At 43.9% G+C, this 21,948-nt stretch overlaps 2 protein-coding genes and 1 pseudogene across 2 annotated transcripts in view; 1 reads left to right on the top strand and 2 right to left on the bottom strand.

Moving 5' to 3' along the window:
• GTF3C1 (general transcription factor IIIC subunit 1) overlaps positions 1 to 17,063 on the bottom strand; it is a 68,510-nt gene extending 51,447 nt beyond the window's left edge. Inside the window, exons 1-6 of the mRNA XM_039884684.1 lie at positions 16,843 to 17,063; positions 14,492 to 14,701; positions 10,215 to 10,391; positions 9,431 to 9,574; positions 7,260 to 7,356; positions 3,112 to 3,235 (exon numbers count right to left, since the gene is read on the bottom strand). Of these exons, the coding sequence (XP_039740618.1) occupies positions 3,112 to 3,235; positions 7,260 to 7,356; positions 9,431 to 9,574; positions 10,215 to 10,391; positions 14,492 to 14,701; positions 16,843 to 17,063 (973 nt within the window). The remainder of the gene's footprint in view (positions 1 to 3,111; positions 3,236 to 7,259; positions 7,357 to 9,430; positions 9,575 to 10,214; positions 10,392 to 14,491; positions 14,702 to 16,842) is intronic.
• LOC120620585 (uncharacterized) lies at positions 3,578 to 3,696 on the bottom strand (annotated as a pseudogene).
• A 188-nt stretch (positions 17,064 to 17,251) lies between the features above and the next one.
• Positions 17,252 to 21,948, top strand: part of KATNIP (katanin interacting protein) — a 173,066-nt gene continuing 168,369 nt past the window's right edge. The window contains exon 1 of the mRNA XM_039885563.1: positions 17,252 to 17,335. Coding sequence (XP_039741497.1) covers positions 17,329 to 17,335 — 7 coding nt within the window. The 5' untranslated portion in view covers positions 17,252 to 17,328. The remainder of the gene's footprint in view (positions 17,336 to 21,948) is intronic.

The raw sequence follows: 21,948 nt of genomic DNA, 5'->3' as shown, positions 1-21,948 counted from the left end.
GCACCTCTCTGCCTTTGCTAACTGCTGTTAAAGAAATGCAGTTCGATGTTGTCTAGTTTTATTTTTATAGAGACGTTTAAAGGCTAACTTTTTAGGTGATTTTTAAATGCCAGAAATTAATTCAATTAAAACAAACTGTGAGCCAAACAAAACGCACTGCTGGATGTGGCCTATGGGCCACCAGCTTATGGCCTCTGTTCTGTATATGCTGTCACCTGGAAGCCCCACAACACTCTGGAATGTTGTATTATTATCCCCAGATAATCCCGAAGAGAAAACTGAGGCACAGAGAGGTTAACACTTGCTGAGGGTCACCCCAACAGGGAGTGACAGAGCAAGAAATCTAGCCCAGGGCTGTCTTACACTACAGTCCATCCAGGTGTCTTTACTTTCAAGGGGTTGGTTTGAATTTCTAGGGACTGCAAGCCTAGAAGAAGCTTTGCTCCAGAGCTGCTTGCCCAACAAGAGAGGTTCTTCAAGGATATTTCCTTCTTAGTTTCTCTTCACTTTAAAAATAAAATTACTCGTCTATTTATTTTTAATGCCTTTCTTATAACAGATCCACAGGTCAGGACTATTTTAAACCTTCAGATATGCACACTTCCAAATCTTCCAACAGTTAAGTCTCCAGCACACTTCTTGGTTCCTGGAACCTTTTCTTCCTTGCCACAGGGCCCAGCAGTACTTCTTAGATTCCTGTCTACTTAAAGGATGATGCCACCCACTCTTTCCCCTGAGGAATTCCAGTCATTCAACCAGTCACACACTTGTCATCATTGAAAGGACTCGAAGATGAGGTCTGCTCTAGAGGGGCTTCTCTTCCTCCAAGATGCACCTTTTTGTTTAGATACTTGCTGTGTGGTAACATGTGTGTGTTCCCATTTCCTCCACTAGACTTTCCTCAGGCACAGGGCTAGACGGGGTGGGCAGTGAGCCCACTAAGTGAGGAAACAGGAAAGAGACAGAGTTCCCTCACACTGGAATTTCAGAGTCACTCAACGAGTGTGAACGCCTTCCTTCTGCAGGCAGAGCTAAGTGTTGCGTCTGTCCCCATTCAGCGCACATTGAAAGTCTATTTCCTTTAGAATGTTGATGGCCTTGTTCCAAGGTCTTCCAGCATCAGTTACTACTGGGCAGTCGGATGTCTGCTCCTTGGAAGCTCTTTATCCCCAGATGTCTGAAGTCTCAGGATGCCGGATCTTGGTGCAGGGTTCTTTATGTTCATTATGCTAGGTACCTGATAGGTCTTTTGATCTGGAGCCTTAGTCCTTCAGATCTGGGAAAACTCCTGGTGTCATTTCTCATCCTCTCCTCCGCTCTAGTCCCCAGGACACATTCCCTCCCTCCCTCCCTCTCTGGAGCCCCCGTTGAGTGAATGCTGAACTTTCCAGGCTCAGCCTCTTAGTTTCAACTTAGCTTTCCCATTTTCTATCTTGTTTGAGTTTTTGTTCTTTCTGGGAGATTTTCCCAACTTTATCTCACTATCTTCCCTTCCACTAAATCTTTTATTGCAATAGTCATATTTCTTTTACTTCTAAGGGCTCTTTTTTATTTTCCGCCATGTCCCTTCCTTATAGTCTCTTATTGTTGTTTCATGGATACAATCTCTTTTCTTCTCTCTCCGAGGATTTTTAAACGTTTGCTTCTGCTCCTCACTATATTTCTATTTCCTAAGTCTGCTTATTTCTCTTACATCCATACTAGAGATTTCCTCAGATGTTGGATAAAGCATTAAAATGCTGCCCCAAAGCCCTGTGTTTTAGGTGTTTTGGGAGGAGGAAGAATTGAGTGAGCTTCCATGAAGGGTGAGTAGGCAGGGGCCAGCTCTTTTGATGGAGAACCTCTAAAGTTCAGTATCTAGAGGACTTTTCTCTTGGACTGGTTAGTTCCTGAAGAAAAGAAGCCTCCGGCCTCTGGCCTAGGGGACTGTAAGTCTGGCTGTCAGTGTTCTAAGAGCCAAACCGGGAATGGCAGTGAGGAGACTCTCATCTTTTAGTGCAGAGAGACTGTCACCTAAGCCCCGTTTTCAGCACAGTACACTGTCCCCAGCTGGGTCTCATGTCTGTGAGTCTAGAATCCCTCTGGTGCATCTTCTCTTGGGATAAGTCCAGACTTGTGTCTCTGAGGGAAGGGATTCTGCCCTGGATGTGCACAGAAGGGGAGGGGACCCGGGGGGGCAATGGCGTTCCACAAAGTCTATTGACCGATTCTCCTGTCTCCAGCTCCATCCACACCTGTGCTTTCAAAGGTATGTGGAATCTTCATATTTTCAGTTGATTTTGGGTTTTAGAGGTATCAGTTCTAGGCTATTGCCCTTCATAGGCATTTAGCTTTCCCAATCCACTCAGTTACCATTTGTCTGTCTGTCTTTGGGTACCAAAATGTTGTTGACAACTCTCTCTGCTGTCACATCCTGGCCTCTTATCTTTGTCCTTGCAGGTTTGCTCCTTTTATATCCCTTATCATTACTAGAGTAGAATTTGGGAAGAGCCTATCATCTTTTACTGAAAGCTCTGACCTTCAGCTTTTTCAATGATGTTGCTTAATCAGGAGGGGTAAATAGCATGATACGAAAATCAGGAATGGAGAAAAATAAAGGACTAAGGAAAGTTTTTAAAGTTGTATGGCCACTGTCCCTAGTTTAACTTTTTTAGAAGGTTCAAATCCTACCTCTGCTGCTTATGGACTGCTCAACCTTACATAGGTTATTCAGCATCTCTGAACTTTAATTGTCTTATGTGTAAAATGGTGATACTATCTCCTGCCTAGTGGGGCTAGATGATGGGATCATGCAACACAGACTATGTACTTTAGCGAGTTAGTGTAAGAAGGACAAGATGAACTTGTTCTTTGGACACCATGAATTTGTGACGTTAGAGGGACAGCTACATAAAGATGTTTGCCAGAAGTAAGAATTGCTTTCATTGGACAATCATTTCCTGAGCACTCTTTTATAGAAGATCCCAAGTTAGGCACAGAGGAATAAAGGGCTGAAAAAATATGTGAAATCATCCCACAGCAGCCAGAGGTGATGAGATAAGCTGGAGCTTAGGCAGGAGGAATGAAAGCCGGCCATGCAGCCCAGGAAAGAGAGGCCAAGACTGTCTTTACCTTTCTTTGTCTTACAAGGTCCACATTCAGGGTGGATTTCTTGTAAGGGAAGAGACACCACCTTGGCCAGGCCGGCATTCAGCATGTACTGGTACAGACGCTTAAACGTCCTTTCGCACAGTCCCTGCCAAAACAAAAGTTAAAGCTCTTAGGTACAAGCAAGGTGTCTGAAACTACTAAAGAGTCATGTAAACGAATACCAGTTCCAGACCTAAGCTAACTGGTTATTTTGAATGAGGACATACTGGCGGTATTAATGAGGAAAGACTGCTAAGCTACCGTGTCAAGGGAACAAAACAAGGTCCAGAATTAATAATTCTACCTTTTGATTACAAGAGGAGAAAAGAGACTTTCCTAAAGAGATCCTGGAAGGATACAAAGGAGTGAGAATGAGAAAGAGGGAAGTAGAAACAGGAGACTTTTCGCTGCATACCTTTTCATACTGTTTTGATTTTTTTTTTTTTAACGCCTACAGCACCTGGTATTCCAAGGTGGTCTCCCATCCAAGAACTAACCAGGCCCGACCCTGCTTAGCTTCCGAGATTAGACGAGATCGGGCACATTCAGGGTGGCATAGCCGTGGAATCTGTTCACGGAGATTTTTTCAACCAAGTAAGTATATTAATTATTCACACACACACACACACACACACACACACACACACACACACACCCTCCTACGGACAGTGGAACAAATAGAAAAATATTAAAAACGTTTAAAAAAGTTTTAGTCAATCAGTGTAGTTTCATCATCCACCTTGTCACTCATATTTCTGCAAAGTGGTACAACCCAAATTACCATAAGTGCATCTGAACTGAGCGAGTTGCCAACAAGCAGCCTCCAGAACTGGCCATGCTTTTTCATCTCTCTCTTTATATATTTTTTAAAGTAATTTACTTGCCAACATTGAAAAGTGAGAAATTTCATATAAAAATTCAGATTCTGACTTTTCTTGAAAAACAAGATCTGGCAACAAATCCCAAGACTTTGGTTCCTCAGGGCAGCAGTCAGGGGGAGCCCAGGACAGCTGCTCCCTCCAGACTGGCACACGGGTCCCCGAAGTGCCATGGCTTTCACGTTCCCATGAGGCCCTTACACAATGGCTGAAAGTCAGTTCCCATCTTTCACCGTTTTTCTGTTGCTTTTCTCTTATGGAAGTTAAAAGGATAATTAAATATTTCTTGAGTCTACATTGATATCAATCCATACTTCTCCACTTCTTCACCTGAACGGTTTTACTCATTTACGCTGCCCTCCCTGCCACTGCTGGCATTGGATTTGTAACCCCTTGAACAGTAAGACAAGTTACTACTATTGTAAGTTACGGGCTGAATGACAGGAGGCCTCACGACTAAGAGTTGTTAGTGGAGTCTTACAGGTTTCCTCTTACACTCTGGGGAGAGAGAGGGAGTAAATGTCTGTGGGCCGCTGCCACCACGTATATGTGATCAACCCTCAGACCAGCCAGCTCTCCAGCCGTTGGGCAGCAGAACATATGGCTATCAAAGAAATACGGATGACTCACATATGGCTCATTCAAACTCACTGGCTTGGAAATGGCATCTATCGTTAATCTAGTTGTGCTCCTGGCATCATGGAAAGGCCCTTTGGAAACTCATTCATCAAACTCCAGCCCTCAGCATATGGTCCTGAGCCCCAGCCCATACTAAGCGAGGGAGGATGATGTAGCCCTGCCTTCTGGGGGGCTGCCAGCAAGGGCTCACACAATCTGCCAGCAAAAAGAGAAAGAAGCAATGGGAGACCTCCCCCCACACTAAAGTTAGCATCTACATGGCATCGACCACATCTACAGGCTAAGTACTCACTAAATCCTGCCAGGTGGCTCTGACCTCTATTTCCAACTGCCAAGTGAATGTCTCAGAAGATCCTCATACTCAATAAGTCCTGAAATCAAATTTGCTGTGTGTCTCCTCCTCACCCAAACTTCTTTCTATACTCTCCATTTCATGCATAAATTCATTCACAAATATTTACTGAGCTTTCACGCTGGGCCAGGCACTCTCCTCGCAGAGGGGGTCAGCAGGGACTAGACATGGTCCCTGCCCTCAAGCTCCAGTCTGCTTCTGGGAGGGGCAAGCAGGTGAGACTGGCTCTACATCCTGGCTTTGGTCACTCACCAAGTCCTGCTAGTGTCACCTCCAAAATGTCTCTCAAACATTTCCAGCCAGTCACCCACCAAGCCCGAGGCAAGAGCGTCCACCTCGTTGCCACACTTCCCATCTCCCGTCAGTCTGCCAGTTCATGTCCTTCTGGCAACTTCTCTACTTCTAAACTACCACCAGCACTTTATCGGGCTAAAAGTTAAAGTCCAACCTCCTCTGCCTGGCACTCAAGACCTTTCTTATCTGGCCCCAACTCTCCTTTCTAGCCACATCTCTTACTACTCTTGCCCAAGTACACTGCTCACTGGATGACTGCCAACCTCTGACGAGTGTCACAGCCTCACGCAATGACACACTTTTGCTCAGGCCATCCTCCTTCACTGGAAATGCCACTTCTCCTCTGTCTCCTTTGGCAACACTTAATTTTCAAAGCCCAGCTCAGCTGCAACTTTCTCTACAAAGCTTCTCTCAGATCTCTGGAGAAAGTACATCTCTCTTTTCACGGAGCTCAGACACATCTTTCTAAGTAGCGCTCTGGCTTGTGTGTTCATCTCTGCCCCTCCAGTCAGGCTGCTCCACGACAGCGCAAGACCTGTTATCCTCATTCCTTTTTGTCATCTCAGTGTGGAACACAGTTCTGACTCAAAGTAAATACTCACTAAAGTTTCTGTTGAATGAATAAATGAAATAATATCCCCTGTAACAGTTGAATCTTGTTGTTTAGATTGTCCACAGTGCTGACTTGAGACTGGACATGCCCAGCCTCTCCCCTCAAGTGACTCAGTAAGGCAGAGGGTTTCAGTCTCCAATGTCCACATGGGCTGGACAAGAAATCTAAAGAACAAAGTGGGCAGATATTCATTCATTAAGCAATTTTCTTCATTTCTATTAGGGCCTCTCAAGAAGAGGACTTAACAGTCGACTTTTTATTTTCTACCTTTGATAGAGACTCAGATAGAGAAGTATTTCTTTCCTACCATAAACAGCAGTGCACATGTAATGACAAATGGCACCTACTCTCTGCCTCAGTGTCTGGGGGTGACAGAAGCAGAGAGTCTCAGGGGAGCTGGCCAGTGCATAGCTAGCTCCATCTAAAACTGTTGTCACAAGAGACTGAAGGCCCACACTTGCCAGAGCTTCTGCTATTTCAAGGGGAGCCAGAAACAGATTTTTTATGTGAAATCTCAGTTTTTAAAAAATGCTAGGTCAAATTTATTTTTAACGACGTACAGGCCAAATCTGAGCAACAAGCCTCGGTTTGTAACCTCTACTTTAAAGAGACTTGGACATGCCATTGAATCTAGCAATTGGGGAGAGACTGCTTCCACCCAGAACAATGAAATCAGAGACTAGAGCTTCGCCAATGCAGTCCAAGGATCATCCTGGTGTCTACAATCAGACTCTACACCATGTTCCTTTGGGGACTAATTACTGTTACCCTAAAATTTTGACTTTAAATTTTAAGTTCTGTTTAACCTGCAAGGCAATTTTGCTTTTCTCCCATTTCTAAGTTGGCTTTCCCCCTAACTGCCACTGAAGGTTGTTCAAATCAGACCGGAGGCTGTATCACCTCCATGCCTTCTTCCTCTCATTCTCGCTTCATTGCTGCCTCTATTCTTGGGCCCACAGACGAAGCAGGTCAGTAATAGCTTTTCTCCCTATGTCCTCTCACCTCCTGATCAGTAGAGTCACTGTTATTTCAACATAAAACCACTAGGAACAAAATTAAAAGCTTGATTACGGAAGTAAACCTAAATGCCCAGAGTTAGCACTTCATACGAATGTTTATAGAGCAAACCCCAGAGGAAAATGGGAGCCGTCTAGAGCAAGAAGGATATAAATTAAGGACTGGGCAATTTTTCGTTCTGTAAAACAAAGGAAAACTGCTCTTGTTTCCTGGTTAGGAACAGCCAAGCATAACAGGGCTTTCAACTGCTATTTATTCAATCTACACTAGACGGCGATCTTGGGTTGTGGTGCAGGTCAGTTCGGCCCCACACATGGGAAGCTCCCAGACAGCTCACCAGTTCTTCCCGCAGCTTTCCTAGTGTCTCTATCTGGTTACTCCGTGTGCTCAGCATCGCCGAAAGCTTCTCCATGAGGATGTCATATTTGCTTCTCCTGTGAAAAACACAAAACGGTTGAATTTTTCAAACCTATTGCTAAACCTATTTTTCCAAGGCAAGATTTAAATGACAATACAGCAAACTGTAGAACTTTGGACTTGGGTCTCAGAGATCCATTCCTGAACTTTACAGCTGGAGAGGCTGGGGCTCTGACTGGTTTGGTCACACGGCCAAGGGCACTTAACTAGTGGCAGTATACAGACTATACTCTATGGCTAAAACTTTACTGAAATGATTCTTTAAAATGCCTTATATTTTGATAATACCTTAAAGTTTAGGAGGCACATTATATATATTTCCTTATCAATCACTTGGTGAGGAAGGGGGTTATTTTGTAAAGCAGTTAAGAAGCTTTTCTAAAATTCACGCCCGCGATGTGAACCTAGGTCTTTTTCTTCAAATCCAGTGCTCTCTGCCCTAGATTGCGATACCTCTCTGATTCTGAAGCCCTGGTTTCTACCCCAGACTTCACTGGGCATGATGGAGCCCTCCTTCGGTTGCTTTTTATTATGAAGTGAATGTCACAATAAATGCTTCCAAGCTAAAGGCCACCAAAGGAAGCTACTATTCAAGAGACAAGGGCCCCCCAGTGTGTGTGCCTGGGAGAGGCTGGGGGAGGGGTGCAGGGAGGAGCCTTTGCAGTAGGGGGAGGAGAGCTTGGCTTTAACTGCCCACAGACTAGGGTCAAGAAGATCCAGAGACTGCATCCAATTCCCCATTTTTACTGCCTCTCAACAAATGAAAGAACAAATGAAGGCAAATATTTACTACATAGAAACTAGAATCAAGTACTGTGTCACGGCCATTTTACAGAAGAGCAAACAGTGGTTCAGAGGCCAAGTGACCTTGCCCAAGTCAGACCTTGACTTAGTCCATTGTTTTCTCTTCTACCCACAGCTGCTACCGCATGTTCTTTGTGGATTACAGGTGACACACTGATTATGAGTTTAGTGATAAAAGTATTTAACCAATGGACAGTATGACTAAATAATTAACATGCAAATCACCAAAGCATAATTCTAATGTATAATTACCAAAACAGGTTTGAAGACAAATTCAGAGTGACATTTTCACTCCTGGAAATCTTTAGTCAATAGTAAGTCTACACACATATATCAAGCACTTTCTTTGGGCTAATCCCTGTGCTATGCAGTTGGCACTGTAAACTTTAAAACTTATACTTAGTCCTGAGTGTTCACTCCACCTCCCTGTGCGAGGGTGTGCCTGGCCACTGGGTAAAGGGCAAGGCCTCTGTCATTTGGGAGGGGAGAATCAAAGTTATGCCCTGTGATCCAGCAAAAGGGCCTGCCCACTGTCTCCTAACTCTCCCTCGACACTGCCCACCTCCAGTGGAGACCACTGGTGGCCAGGCATTGGGGCTCACAGCTGATTCACCCAAGGGTCACTATCCTAGGCCCTGTACCAGCTCAAGCCTTCCTCAGCCTGCGCTCTGCCCCTCCCATGAAGGAGGGCATGGGGTGGTGGAGTGCAGGCTGAGGCCTCTCTGCAGGGTGGTGGAACATTTCTTTCCCCCATTTCTATACCCCAACAGGGACAATTAAAGAGTCAGAAACTCACTCCCAGAGACTCTGGTTCTCAGAAGGGACTATGCAAATTTTATCAGCTTGATGTACTGTCTATGATATACGGCTAAATAGCAACATCGTGCATAGTAATCATTTAGTAGAACCTCACCATCTCATACATGAGTTGATTATGATAGTTAAGAACATGCTAATTTTAAATGGATACAATGCAACCTCCACTCTGTCATCATAGCAAATCAAATTTGACTTATTCACTTTTATTTTTATACTCTCCAAAATTTTCATCAAAATATTAACAGTCCCTAATGCTGGGCTGTGAGGTTAAGGCATTTTTTTCCTCCTTGTTTTCTGTTTAATTTCCAGGTTTTCTAAATGAGCATGACTTATTTTCACCATCAGAAATAGTAAATATCTTTTAAAAAAAAAGCTATACTCGTGTTCTGATTTGGCCTTCGATTTTTAACAGCATAATAGACAAGGCTGCAGCATAGACTTAACAGTGTTTTGGTCACACACACTTACCTGTCCACATGAAACCGGTTCAGGAGGAGGAGGATTGAGTGCTGCTGGGCTCCAGTGGGTAATCGGATCACGTGCGACTGCATCGTAATGAGCCCATTTTTGTTCAGAATTTTCCTATGATAGTGGAGCTTCCCAGCATCAACCCTAGAGGAGAGGAAGGCTGTGGGTAGTGTCATTTTGCTCTGCTGGTCGCTTTTACCCACCAAGGTAGAGAGCCTTTCACCTGGACAGAAACACCGGAGATATGCACCTCCTATCTAGACAATGTGTGAATACAGTCATTATGAGACAATGGCCTTGGAAAAGACAGCCATGTCTCAGCCTAGGAGCAGGCCCGATCTCCAGAAGAGGTAGCTGGAGACATGGGAGTAGAGGTCAGGGGAAACAGAACAGAAAGGGAGAGCTGGGCTGGGAGACAATGAGGAGTTGGTCAAATATGAGGAGATAATCGAATATGGCTCTCTAATCCTGTAGTGGCCCGTAACCAGGGTGACCAAACACTCTAATTTGCCAGAAGGTTCCGATTAATGCTCATTTCCTTGACGTCCCTTCTCATCAGCTCTACCTTCCGCTCTCAAAATGTCAGGTTTGAACATTAAATTACATGGTCACCCCAGGGTCTCTTCAAAAAGAGAGGATTGTGCTCCCAATCACCATGGATTAGGGACTGCTGAGTTGGCAGGAATAAGAACAGGAAAGACAAGTCAGCAGGCTCTGGTGTGGGGGAAGGGCACGATGATCAGTGAGCCCTATCATTTAAAGCAGAGACGCAGTCATCCCTTACTTGAAAGCAGTACTGTGGAGGTCTCGCTGGAGCTCCCCTTGCCACCGGGACCGGCCTAACCGCTCCAAAATGCAGTAGGAGAAGTCAGGGAGTTTGAGGTCGGGGTCACCCTCCAAGCCTATCAAGGCCCTGTAACGCATGTCCTGGGAGGCAACAATGATCAGTTTCTTTCCCCACCTGCAAATCAGAAATAATCACATGAAGAAATTACTCTGATTTCAAATTAAAATTAATTTAATTCAAATTAAAATATGAAAAGCAGAACCTTGGAGTATGATCATTTTCTGCTTCTTAGAGGCTCACAATCCCCCAGTTAAGCTGGTTCTAGTCTTAGTGCCGCAGTCCTCAGGGTGAGCAGAGCCAATGTCATCATCTCCTTGTTTAAAGCCCTCCCAGGCCTTGCAGGGCATGTGAACCGAAAGCCCAGCTCCACCCCTGACACACAACAGCCCTGCTGGTCCTGAAATAAGCTGTTTCCTCTGCTCGCTGCTCTTCCTCAAGGTCTACAGGTGACTGATTCCCTTTATCATTCAGGTCACTGCTCAGATGTCAACTCCTTAGGCCTTCCCCGAAATAGTAACCATTCCCCACCCCTGACCATTTCCATTTTCTTTGCAGCACCCAGCGTTCTTAGAAATGGCGCTACACGCACACACACGCACGTACGCCGTCATACACACACACACACACACACACACAATTTTTTTCCAGACATTCCTATCTTTCCCTCCTTCAAATAGAAGTGTTATAAAAGGGGGCATATTGTCTGCCGACTTGTTCACGAGAAAGACATCCTCAGTGCCTACAATGATTTTGGTGCATAGTAGGGGCTATGTGAATATTTGTTAAGCGAATGAACTATTCTACTGAACTAGACAGATAAAGCAAACTTCAGAGTCAAAAACACTCAACTGTGTAATCAGTGGACTCGTAGTCCGTTGAAGACCAGACCTTGGACAAATTATTAGTTTCTCCCACTGACTTGGTGTATGAAAAATAATACCTGAAAAAGAGGCCAAGAACACTTCCTAGCAAGGCAATGAGATATCACGGCTGAGGATACTGATATCTCTGCTGAGGCCTGACAGGTCCCACACTGAAGACTGAGGTTCCACCGCAGTGCCTTGCCTGCTAACTTCCATGCACGTCTTAGGCAGATAGGCCCACTCCATGCACACATTCTTGGGGCCCAAGCCCCACAGCAGAGATCCCATGAGTGTGTGCAGGCAATGAACCCAGTGCACACTCACTCACTCCTTGGCATCGAGATATACCCAGTCAGAGAAGCTCCCTTTCCTGGGTGAATGAGCCACTGGGGGGCCACATATGGCCCGTGGGCTTGAGCCAGCATCTACTCATTTTAGCCTGTTGTTTACAGATGGCTGACCTCAAAGTCACATCAAACTCAGTCTGACTGTTCTCCTTCCTCCCACCCACTCAAATCACTTCACTTTTACCACCAACGAAACAAAAAGAAAAAAGAAGAGGTTATCTTCATTTTAACTTAACTGCAGCTTTCTTCACATTGTTTGTAAGCTATATTTGGTCTTCTGCAGAGTCATGGAAGTCCATATAGTTCATCCTTAAAAAGGATGTGGCTGTGAACACATGTGAGAGTCAGTCCACTTTCTGTGTCTGCATGTCACAAACTTAGAACCTATGCTCTCTCGTCTCAAAACAGGCTCGTTCAGTTAAATTGGAAGAAGCCAGCTGGGAAAAGAAAGTTTGAAAAGAGGGGAATCGATTTGCTGTTTTAAAAATGTACTCAGATTACTCCCCTGTGTTATCATAAATCCGCTGTTTCCAATTAGCTGAAGCAATGACTCCTGCTAAGCTCAGTCTGCAGACTGTGGGCATCATCTAGGTTAGTAAACACTGATTAAGCACAATGCAAAGTACCAGCAATACCAAGATAAATAAAAATGGAGTTCATAGTCTACTGAAAAGAGTTCATAGTCTACTGAAAGAAGAAGACAAGAAAATTACTCCATGATTGACATAACAATTGCTCTGACAGAGAGCAGCTCTGGTGGTTGAGGCTATTAAATGACATATATGAGGACCCGTAATTCAAGCCTATGTGTGTGACGTGGGCGTGTGCATAGTAATTAGGGAAAACTCTCAAAAGAGGCAGTTCTTGAGTTAGCAAGAAGCTAGGTGGGTGAAGGTAAGGAATAAGAATCTGCAAGGTCCTAGAAGCATAAAGGAGCATGCCTGCTCTGGGATGTGAGTGGTGTGACATGGCCGGAAAGGCTGGGGTGTGGTGGCAAGCTAGAAAGCAGAAGGAAGGAAAGTTTGAAGGGTCATGGGAGTCCACATCCTGAATGGCCTTTCTATAACATGCTAGGGAGTTTAGATCCTACGATATAGGTCAGGGGTTACAACTTTAAACCTAATAGGCAATCAATGAGTCAACATGCATTTTTAGGAGCCAACTTTGTGCCAGACATCGTCTAGACCCTAGAGATCTATAGCTATGAATAAGACACAGAGTTCTTGCCCCGATGAGTTTATAGTCTGGTGAAGAAAGAGTGACATAAAAAACACTTATGACCATTTTTGGTACCGAAAAGAGTAATATGATGGTGCCTGGACAATGGGGAGCACTTTTCAAGGAGATGAGTTGAAGGTTGAAAAAAGAGAAGCAGGTGGTGATATGAAGATCTGGGGCAGAATGAACAGCACATGCCACAGCTGAGACCAAAATAAGCCTGCGTGCTCAGGCCAAAACACAGTGAGAAGTGGGCAAGTTGAGGGGGCTGAGGTCAAGCAGCTGGGTGGGCACAAGCTACTTCCTAAAGAGCCTGAAGGGCCATGGTCAGCAGGGCGGACAGCCGCAGGGTGTGGGGAACTGCATGGGACACGGTTCATGGCTCTGACCTATGCTGTCAAGTAACAATTCAGTGCCGGTGCAGCCAGACCTTGTGATGTTTCGAGAAGGTAAAATCTAAACTTTTAAAAATAAGCGGTGAAATTAATTTGAGACCAAAAGGGGTCTGAGAAAAAGTTAGAAGGTTGATTCCACAGGACTTGGTGGCTGATTGAATGTAGAATTCAGGGAGTGAAAGTGCCCAGAGAGAACCCAAGTTTATGCCTTATATAGTCAGGTGCATGGGGCTGCCCTAGACCAGAATAAAGAAACCAAAGAGGAAAGAAAAGAGAGAAGGCAGGTTTGGGGTAACGAAGAGTGAGTGATGCTCTAACTTCTGGGTACACTGGGTAAGAGGGGCAGGTTATTGAAACATCACACATGGCACTTGGGAGGAGGTCTGGGGATCAGATAGAGCCCTTGAGAGCAGCCAACATTTAAGGGGCGGAAGGAAGTTGGGAGTCCACAAAGGAGCTGGTGAGGATTAGCTAGAACAGAAAAACAAAACAGAGCAGGAAGCAACAGGGCAAAACCTTCAAAAGTCTCTAATGGTGTCGAGGGGTCAAGGAGATAAAGGGCCTAACAGTGTCCCAGGCTTGTTAATAGGGGTCTTAGAGGATAAGATTTTGGTGAAGTGATAAAGGCAGAAATTAGGACCCCCGTGGGCAGAGGAGTGCAGGGGAGGTGAAGAGGGAGAAAGAGTACAGCTATTTCTTCCAAAAAAACATGGCTGCAGCCATGAGAGAGAGAGCTACAGTTACAGGGCACCTGAGGTCAAGGGAAGGTCTTGTTATAAGTGGGGTGAGTCAAATTAATGTGCTGGGGAGACAGCACAAGCAGACACGCAGAAATTGAAACTAAAGGAGAAAGAGGAGTTAACTGACAGAGGTAAGAAAGAGCACGAGGAACAGGAGCTGGGCTGAGAAGGAGGGGAGAAGAGGAGGAAGAGAAGCATCCTGACTCCCAAGCGCAGGGCCCAGCTTGGACAGAGAATGAAAGGCACCAATCCACATGACAGCTGCCTGCTCTGCCCACCTGTGCTAGGACTATGGATACAAATGGAAAGGCAGGCAGATCCCCTGAGCAAAATTAGCCCCAAACAGGAGCAGGGCAAAAAAGGTAGTGAAGAAGATGCACTCAGCGTCTGTCACAGTGCATCACCCCCACACTAAGCCTGTGTGGAGACGATGTACTCTGACAGACACCGAGGCTGCAGACCAGTCCTTGTGCTCTGACTTTACCCTTCCTCCACCCCAGCCCAGCTCTCATTCCTCATGCTCTTTCCTACCTGTCAGTTTACTTTCAATTTCTGTCTGTCTGCTGGAGCCCTCTCCTCAGCACATTGATATGACTCAACCCTTCAAAGCAGGAAGAGTCCCATGAGTTTCTGACAGTGTAAATAAGTTACCTGCCAAAGGCTTCCACCATTGTACAACGGGGCTGCAAAGACTTAGTCCTGATGTCACCGGTGATGTTTTTCCTCTCTTTAAAGTACCGGCATGAGCCCTGGATGCCATCCTTATTCTCTAAGATCATATGAATGGGGTAGACATCCTCCAAAGGGACTGGGTCTCTTCTGGACTCCAAAATGCCAGTTTCCAAATCGATTTCTTCATACCTAAGGAGGAAAGCACAAATATCAAACCACAACTTGGCTTTAGAAATAATACATGCTTGGCGTGTTCTGACAACCTCCTGCAGAGATCAGAGAGCAGGAGTGAGATATCACTCAGTCTTTCTGCCTTATAAATGCAGATCATCTTGACAAGCAGTATTTTCTGCTCTAGAAAACACAGACCTTTCCGGGATTCCCCAAATCCACTCCAGAGCTGAATGCTGGAACCAGAATCACCATATTGGCCCAAGTCATGGTCTTTTGGTTTCCCTCCAAATTTTGTGTTTAGTTTTCAAACCATCAGGTTTGGACTTAATAATTCAAAGTTTTCCCTCTTTAAGGTATCATCTTTCTACCTCTCTTTAGTTATCTCTCTAGTAATCTTCATCCATTCTTATGGTTTCGATTAATACTTGCATGTTAACAATTCTCACCATTGAATCCTCAATACTGTTTTTTCTCCCCAAACATCCCGTCCCACCTTCCACAAGTCTCTCCTTGGCACCACCTCACTCTCCCAGCTGCCTCTTATCAACACCAGAGAGACACTTGACGTGTGTTTCTCCTTTTATCCAGTCAACCAAGTTTGTCAAGTTCTCAGAAATCTTGCTGATGTCCTACACTAGTCTAGTTGAGGCTAAATTCCATATACACTTTTCAACCCTTTCTTCTTTGCCCTGTGACCTCTGTACTATTTAACTTCTCATTCTCAAATCAGGAACTGAAGGGCATCATTTTTGATTTCTACTTTTCGTTATACCCCACATCCAATCAGTCACCGAATTGTCTTGGTTGTTCCTCATGTCTTGATTCCATCCACCTCTCCTCTTCATTTTCACCTCCACTATGGTAAGCTAAACCATGACTGGGTTGTTCATGATTAAATTACTACAAATCTCTCAACTTTGCTCTTTGACTCGTCTACTCCTGCCTTCAGAGGCTTCCATCTGTCCTTTAGATAAACTCTTTAAGCGGATGAAGAGATCATTGATTACCTCTCCAGTCCAATTTGGTTAAGGACAGAGTGGATTCTGTACCCACACTTCCTGGATTCAAATTCTGGGTTATGCCTTCGCTAGTTGATGACCTAGTGCAAATCACTTAACCTCTTTGTGCTTCAATTCTCTTTTCAGAAAAATGGGGATAATACCTACCTCCTAGGATTGTTGTAAAAAAATAATAACTTGCCACATGTCAGGATCTTAGAACAGTCCCAGTTTACAATAAGCATATATATAAGTGTCGACTATTATTCCTCATTCTCTATTTCCAAGTCTACACTTCAACCAAACTTATTTTCTTCCTTTGGGCTTTCACATTTGCTGTTCTCTGTCCAGAATACTCTGCCAACTGGCCACCTAAATCCAACCTTGAAGTGTTGTTTTGGACAGTTATTCCCTTTGGGAACCTCTCCTCTCCCTCACAGTTTGGCTTAAAAGCACAGAGTCTGGAGACACTTGGCCTGGGTTCAAATCAACACTCAGTCACTTATAATCTCCATAACTTTGGAGAGGTTACTTCATCTCTCTCTATGACTCACTTTCCTCTTCTGCAAATCTTCAACAGCATCCACCTCATAGGATGAAGTGAGTTTAACCTCCTGAAGCTCCTAGAACAGGATCTTAAAATAGTACCAGACCAATAATAAACACTCAATAAATGCTAGCTATTATTATTATTATTGCTAAGCTTGTTGTTACGCAGATCTCTAGCTGCCTTAGGCCCACTAATCCAGCACAGAAGGATGAATGCCCAATAAAGGTTTGAACTCAAGTGTCTCCAGTCTTGATCTGAATTGCCTTCCCACTCCAATCCTACCCTCCACTTTAGAGGAAATACTCTCTGAAGCTCCAAGAATATCCCCCCAGTCCTGCTCACCATCACCCCAAACATACATGTGGACATAATAGGACTTCACATAGTACATCAGATGATGACTCCCTGCTCCATCAGACGCTTGGGTCCCACCAGGCCTGAGGAACCCCAAATCAGCCTTACACTACTCCCTTCATCGGACTACCGGTTCTCCCTCGGCTCTACCCCCTTCCCCTACACCTCTCGGGTCAGAACCTGGTCCCCTCCCCGCTCCATCAGACCCCGGGCTCTGAGCCCGTCTACCCGCCCGTAGGGCCAAAGCCGCTGACCGGTCCTGGAGCTGGAGGTCGGGTCGCTCTCTAGGTTCCTCATAGAAGCTGATGCCCGGGTGCGTGGCAAGGGCCCTCCACAGAAACTCCTGCGTGTAGGGCTCCAAAGGCAGCGGGAAGGGCGGCACTCGCGTCTCCAGACGGCTCCACAGTGCGGGCAGACAAAGGCCATCAAGCCCCTCCAGGGCCACCTCGTCCAACAACGACTCCAGCGCGTCCATTGCGACTTCAGTTGGCAGCGCCCGAGGCGCCTGCGCACCAAGCCGCCAAGGGCCCTGTCCGGCGCGCCTGCGCACAACGATCGGCAGCCCCGGGAGGCGGGTCAGACCCGCCAGTCGGAGGAGGAGTTCCAGCGGGCTTGCGTGACGTCACACCTTGGGGGCGGGCCCAATCGCCATTGGTCGGGAGCCCCACAGTAACCAGGGGAACTGCAAACAGTGCAGAGGTCGCTTCCGGTCGGAGCACCCGGAACCGCCACCTCTAAGGATGGACGGTGAGTGTTCGTGGGCCCCTCCAGGAGGTCAAGTAGTTGTAATCTCATTCCTCCTGAGGCAACCCCCCGGGCGGATTCTTAGGCCACAGACCCCTGTACCACCACTGCCTGACCCCAGGTGGTCTCCGGTCTGAGGGAAATGGAGCCTTAGGGGTCCGGGATGGGGAAAAAGACTTGGGGAGGGTGGTCAGTGTTTTGCTTCTGTACCGAGCTGTGCTCGTGTAGGAGGCCGGTACTGACGGGGGCCCAGTAAAGGGCTTTGGATTTAGGGAGGGAAAGGAGGAGTAGAGGCCTGAGGAGGGTCTTGTGTGTCCTAGGATGTGCAACTTTGGGATATGGGAGTTAGCGTCGTCGTGGGGAGTGCAGTCATCTGCTCCTGGAAAATGGGACTTAGTAGGCAGGGTGGGGGGCCGATGGGGGGAGGAGTCTAGGGAATGCTCTCTGTGCTTCGATGTTAACAGCACTGTTCAGTGTCAAGAACTCTGTAAGTGCTGTCAAGCAACACCTCGCGAAGCTTCATAATAGCCCTTTGAGATGAGTGTCATCTCATTTCACAAATGAGGAAACTGGAGCTCAGAGAAGTTGAATAACTTGCCGCAAATCAGCCAGCCAGCAAGTGGCAGAATGAGACAGGAACCCAGACGCTCTGTCTTTGGAACTGAATTGTGGAGTTTGGGATTTCAAAGGAGTTTTAGAGTCCCTTCATTCCAGAGGTTGCAAATGCAGATATCTGCAGGGGCAAGTCTAGTGGGCTGGATTGGTCTGTGACTGAAAATCAATTCTTCTGAAAGGGAAGCTCCAACCAGTTATTTTCCTGGGGCTCTTCTCAAAATGCCATGACAGCAAATCAGTCTGAAGGCCAGGTGCCAGGCGTGGGCTACCATTTAGGGGTCCCTGATTAGAATCATGGATTTGACAGTAGGAAGTAATCTAAAAATAGGTTCTTCAGATATTTCATTTTGTAGATGGGAAGGCTAATGTCTAGAGAGATTTGACAGAGTCTGTGCTAGAATTCAAATCATTTTTCTTAATTTACCATTGTCTCTCACTTTTGGGGAGTTTGTTCCTTTATGATATCCACTTAATGCAATGTAGAACCTTTTTTTTTTTTTTTAAATGAACCATTTGTTGTGTGTTTAAAAGACGTCTTTGCCCTTTTGTACTTCAGAGGTACTATAAAATGTCACTTGCCACATTGTCATGTGGAAAGGTCAATGTGATGCTGCTGTCGAACAACAATTCTCAGATCTTTTTGATCTCAGGATACCTTTATACTCTTATCTCAAAAAATCTTTGTTTATGTATATTAAATTGATGATATTTACTATATCAGAAATGAAAGCCAAGAAAATCTTAAAACATTCAACAATTCATTTAAAAATGACAACCCATTACTTCTGAATATAAATAATACTTTTTCATGAAAAACAGCTATATCTTCCCCCCAAAAAATTAGTAGGAAGAGTGGCATACTTTTACTTTTTTTCAAATCTCTTTAATGTCTGGTTTAATAGAAAATAGCTACAACCTCATTTCTGCTTCAGTAACTAGACTGTTGTGCTGTTATTTTGGCTGATGAATATGAAAAAAAAAATCAAGCCTCATACAGATATACAGTTGGAACAGGGAGTATTTTAATTGCCTTTTTAGATAACTGTATACATTCTTCTTTGATACTATACCAAACTTAGTAAGTTGTAGTTGCTTGAAGGTTGATCACAATGTGGCATCTGAAACCATATTGGTAAACTTTTGTACTTTGTTACATTAAAATCCATTGGTCTACCTTGCTCTTCCATTGGATATTTTACCTGTGTATTACCTGTGTTTGATTTTATAACCTTAGATATTGGTCATTTGGAAAATGTTATTTTACTGAATTATGCAACTCTTCCAAATGTTGACACTGGAAGTTTCATTACACAATATCAAATAGCATATTACTACACAATATAAAAAAAAAATCACATACATTAATATCACCACCTATCTCATTTAAAAAAAAGTTTAAGTATTGGGAAGCTGTTAAACTTAAGGTAGTAGAAACAAGTTTTTCTACTTATTTTCACTTGAAAACTTGAATTTTATCATTGGCAACAAATACTCAGTTGTTTCCTTGAAGTGAAAGGCTCACTACTTTCCTATTTGAAAAAATGTCAGATACCCACGTCTGAATTACTATAGTTTGTCTATTAGCTCTTCTTTCAAGTAAAGATGTCATTCTACACAATATATGGCTAGTTCAGCTGGCAACTCAAACAATCACACAAGTGTTTTCTGTGATCAACCATTGTACTTTGGCTTGTAGCAAAAGTGCTTTATGTGTACTTCCCATTTTTTCACACAGAATGTTAAAAAATCTGTATTCGTGTCAAAAATTAATACAATTAACTTTTATTGTTTCATCGAGACCTTCTTAAATGAAAATAATTTTTGTTTGTTTTATCGTGAGTACATGACAATGAAGAGCATAATGACTTCTAGTACAGTTTGATGCCACTGCCTTTTAGCCACTCAGGCTATAAGCAGTTTTACCTACTGTTGCTTTTGCATCATTGGTGCAAATAACACAGTGAAAAAGTTAGAATTGTGAGGAGAATAGTTCTGTCCTTGGGAACCCCTCTTCCTCACAGGATCTGCAGAACACATTTTAAGAAACATTGTTATAGACCATTTTCAAGAAGACTGCTTAGTCACATCTAATTGTTATCATCTCAGCTCTCCTAGAGCTTAATTATGGCCCCAAGGAGGAACCTGTTCGTTTTCAGATTGGTTACAAAAAGGAAAACTTGGTTCTCTTTAAGAAAGTTATTTGCTCTGAGGTTCGATTTAATGTTCAAAGGATCCCTTTTTCCATTTCAATTTTTGGACTTATACACCATTTTATAGGCACATTATCTGTTGGGTAAAGTAATGCATACCTTGATGAATTGTGATTCTAGCCAACTAGATAAGCCAACCTGGCCTTATTAGAAAGATGTTTACTTCTGAAAATCACAAATGCTTAAATGTCTGCCAAGTATCACCAGACTGGATTATAGTTTGGTTTATTCTGCATGTCCAAATCACTAAAGCTTTTCATAACATTTTCCCAGGTGCATTGTTTTACTTTGGGCAGGTTTTATCCAGCTCTGTGATGCAGTATGATGTAATGCTGATAGATTGGGGGTGGCGGGGGGTGGGGGCAGGTGGCACGGGGCGAATAGCCACACTGGATTTGAATCTCAGCTGTGTACTCTGACATCTCTAAATGTCATTTTTCCTGTCAATAAAATGAAGATGATGATGAAGCTTACCTTGTTTTGCTTGATAATCCACTGGTGAATCCATCATTGTGGATTCAATGAGATTATGCAAGAATGCACTGAACACCAGGTCTAGCATATAAAAGTGCTCCTCCATGGTAACTAAGGCTGTCATTATCTGCAAATGGGCAGACTTCCTCTACACTGCTGACAGAAAAGGGAGAAGGGAATCTGATGAAGCCCTCTAGCAAATAATAATCTTTGTAATTAGCTCACTCTTTGTTAAAAAGAAAAACCAATGTTTGACATTTTTTATTTTCATGAAGGTAAATTGGCAATGTGTGAATCTTTTGCCTGTGAACATGTTCACCTTTGTGTTAGAGTCATATTTCTTCCAGTGCTTTTAAAATATAAGATAGTTTAGAAAAAGAAAATACTTCCACTCAGTTTTCAAGGAACATAATAATTAGACAAAGGTCAGCACATCAATATAATTAGAAAGGATTTTAAAGCTGCTCATTTGCTTTTGCTCCCCCCAGAGCAAATATTTAACATTTCCCCGTTTATACTGTTCATTTGCTTAGCAAACTTCCTCAAAGAATTAATAATGCCAAGATGAAATTTAGCCCAGTGTGGCTAAATAATCCCAAACTACAAAATGGATGACGGTTGAATCAGGAAGTTTTTGCAGAAAGTACACTGTCAGCCTATCTGGTCTCTTCTGTGTGGTTTTTTACCTGGACTCCTGGTGATTTGCCTGTTTCTCTTACTACTTAAAATAAGCCAAGCCAAAAATAACAACAACAACAAAAAAAACACAGTAAGCATTCAGCCGGCAAAACAAATGTGTGGTCCATGGAGTCTCTGTGTGGGTTCTGTTTTCCTTCTTTGGCTCCCATACTTGAATCTGATTTCTTTTCTTTTTTCTTTTCTTTCCTTTTCTTTCCTTTTCTTTCTCTTTCTTTCTTTTCTTTCTTTTTGTTCTGGATATTTTTCGACATTCATTCCACCCTGTCGTTTTAGCTTACAGGACGTGGTACACTATATTTTGCTTTATTTTCCTTAGGGCATTCATTCAGTGACTTCGCAACATTTCAGTGCCTTCTATGCACTGGAATCCAGAGATATCAAGATGAGTAAGGTTGAATGTAGGTGAATGGGTGTTCATTGTACTATTCTCAAAACTTTTCTGTAAAGTTGATTTTTTTACATATAAATTTACAAATAATTTTACAGTAATTTCTTAACCCTTAAAGAATAGAAATGTAGCAAATTTGAAAATGAATTCTTTATATCAGAAGTTATAAATTGGGGCTCCCCTGGCTGAAATATTCCATATGCGTTTATTTGGCCCATAATGTTTTATTT

The sequence above is a fragment of the Pteropus medius genome, unplaced genomic scaffold (assembly GCF_902729225.1).
Source record: "Pteropus medius unplaced genomic scaffold, Ma_sr-lr_union100, whole genome shotgun sequence".
Lineage (NCBI taxonomy): Eukaryota > Metazoa > Chordata > Mammalia > Chiroptera > Pteropodidae > Pteropus > Pteropus medius.
This window is presented reverse-complemented; position numbering and strand designations above follow the sequence as displayed.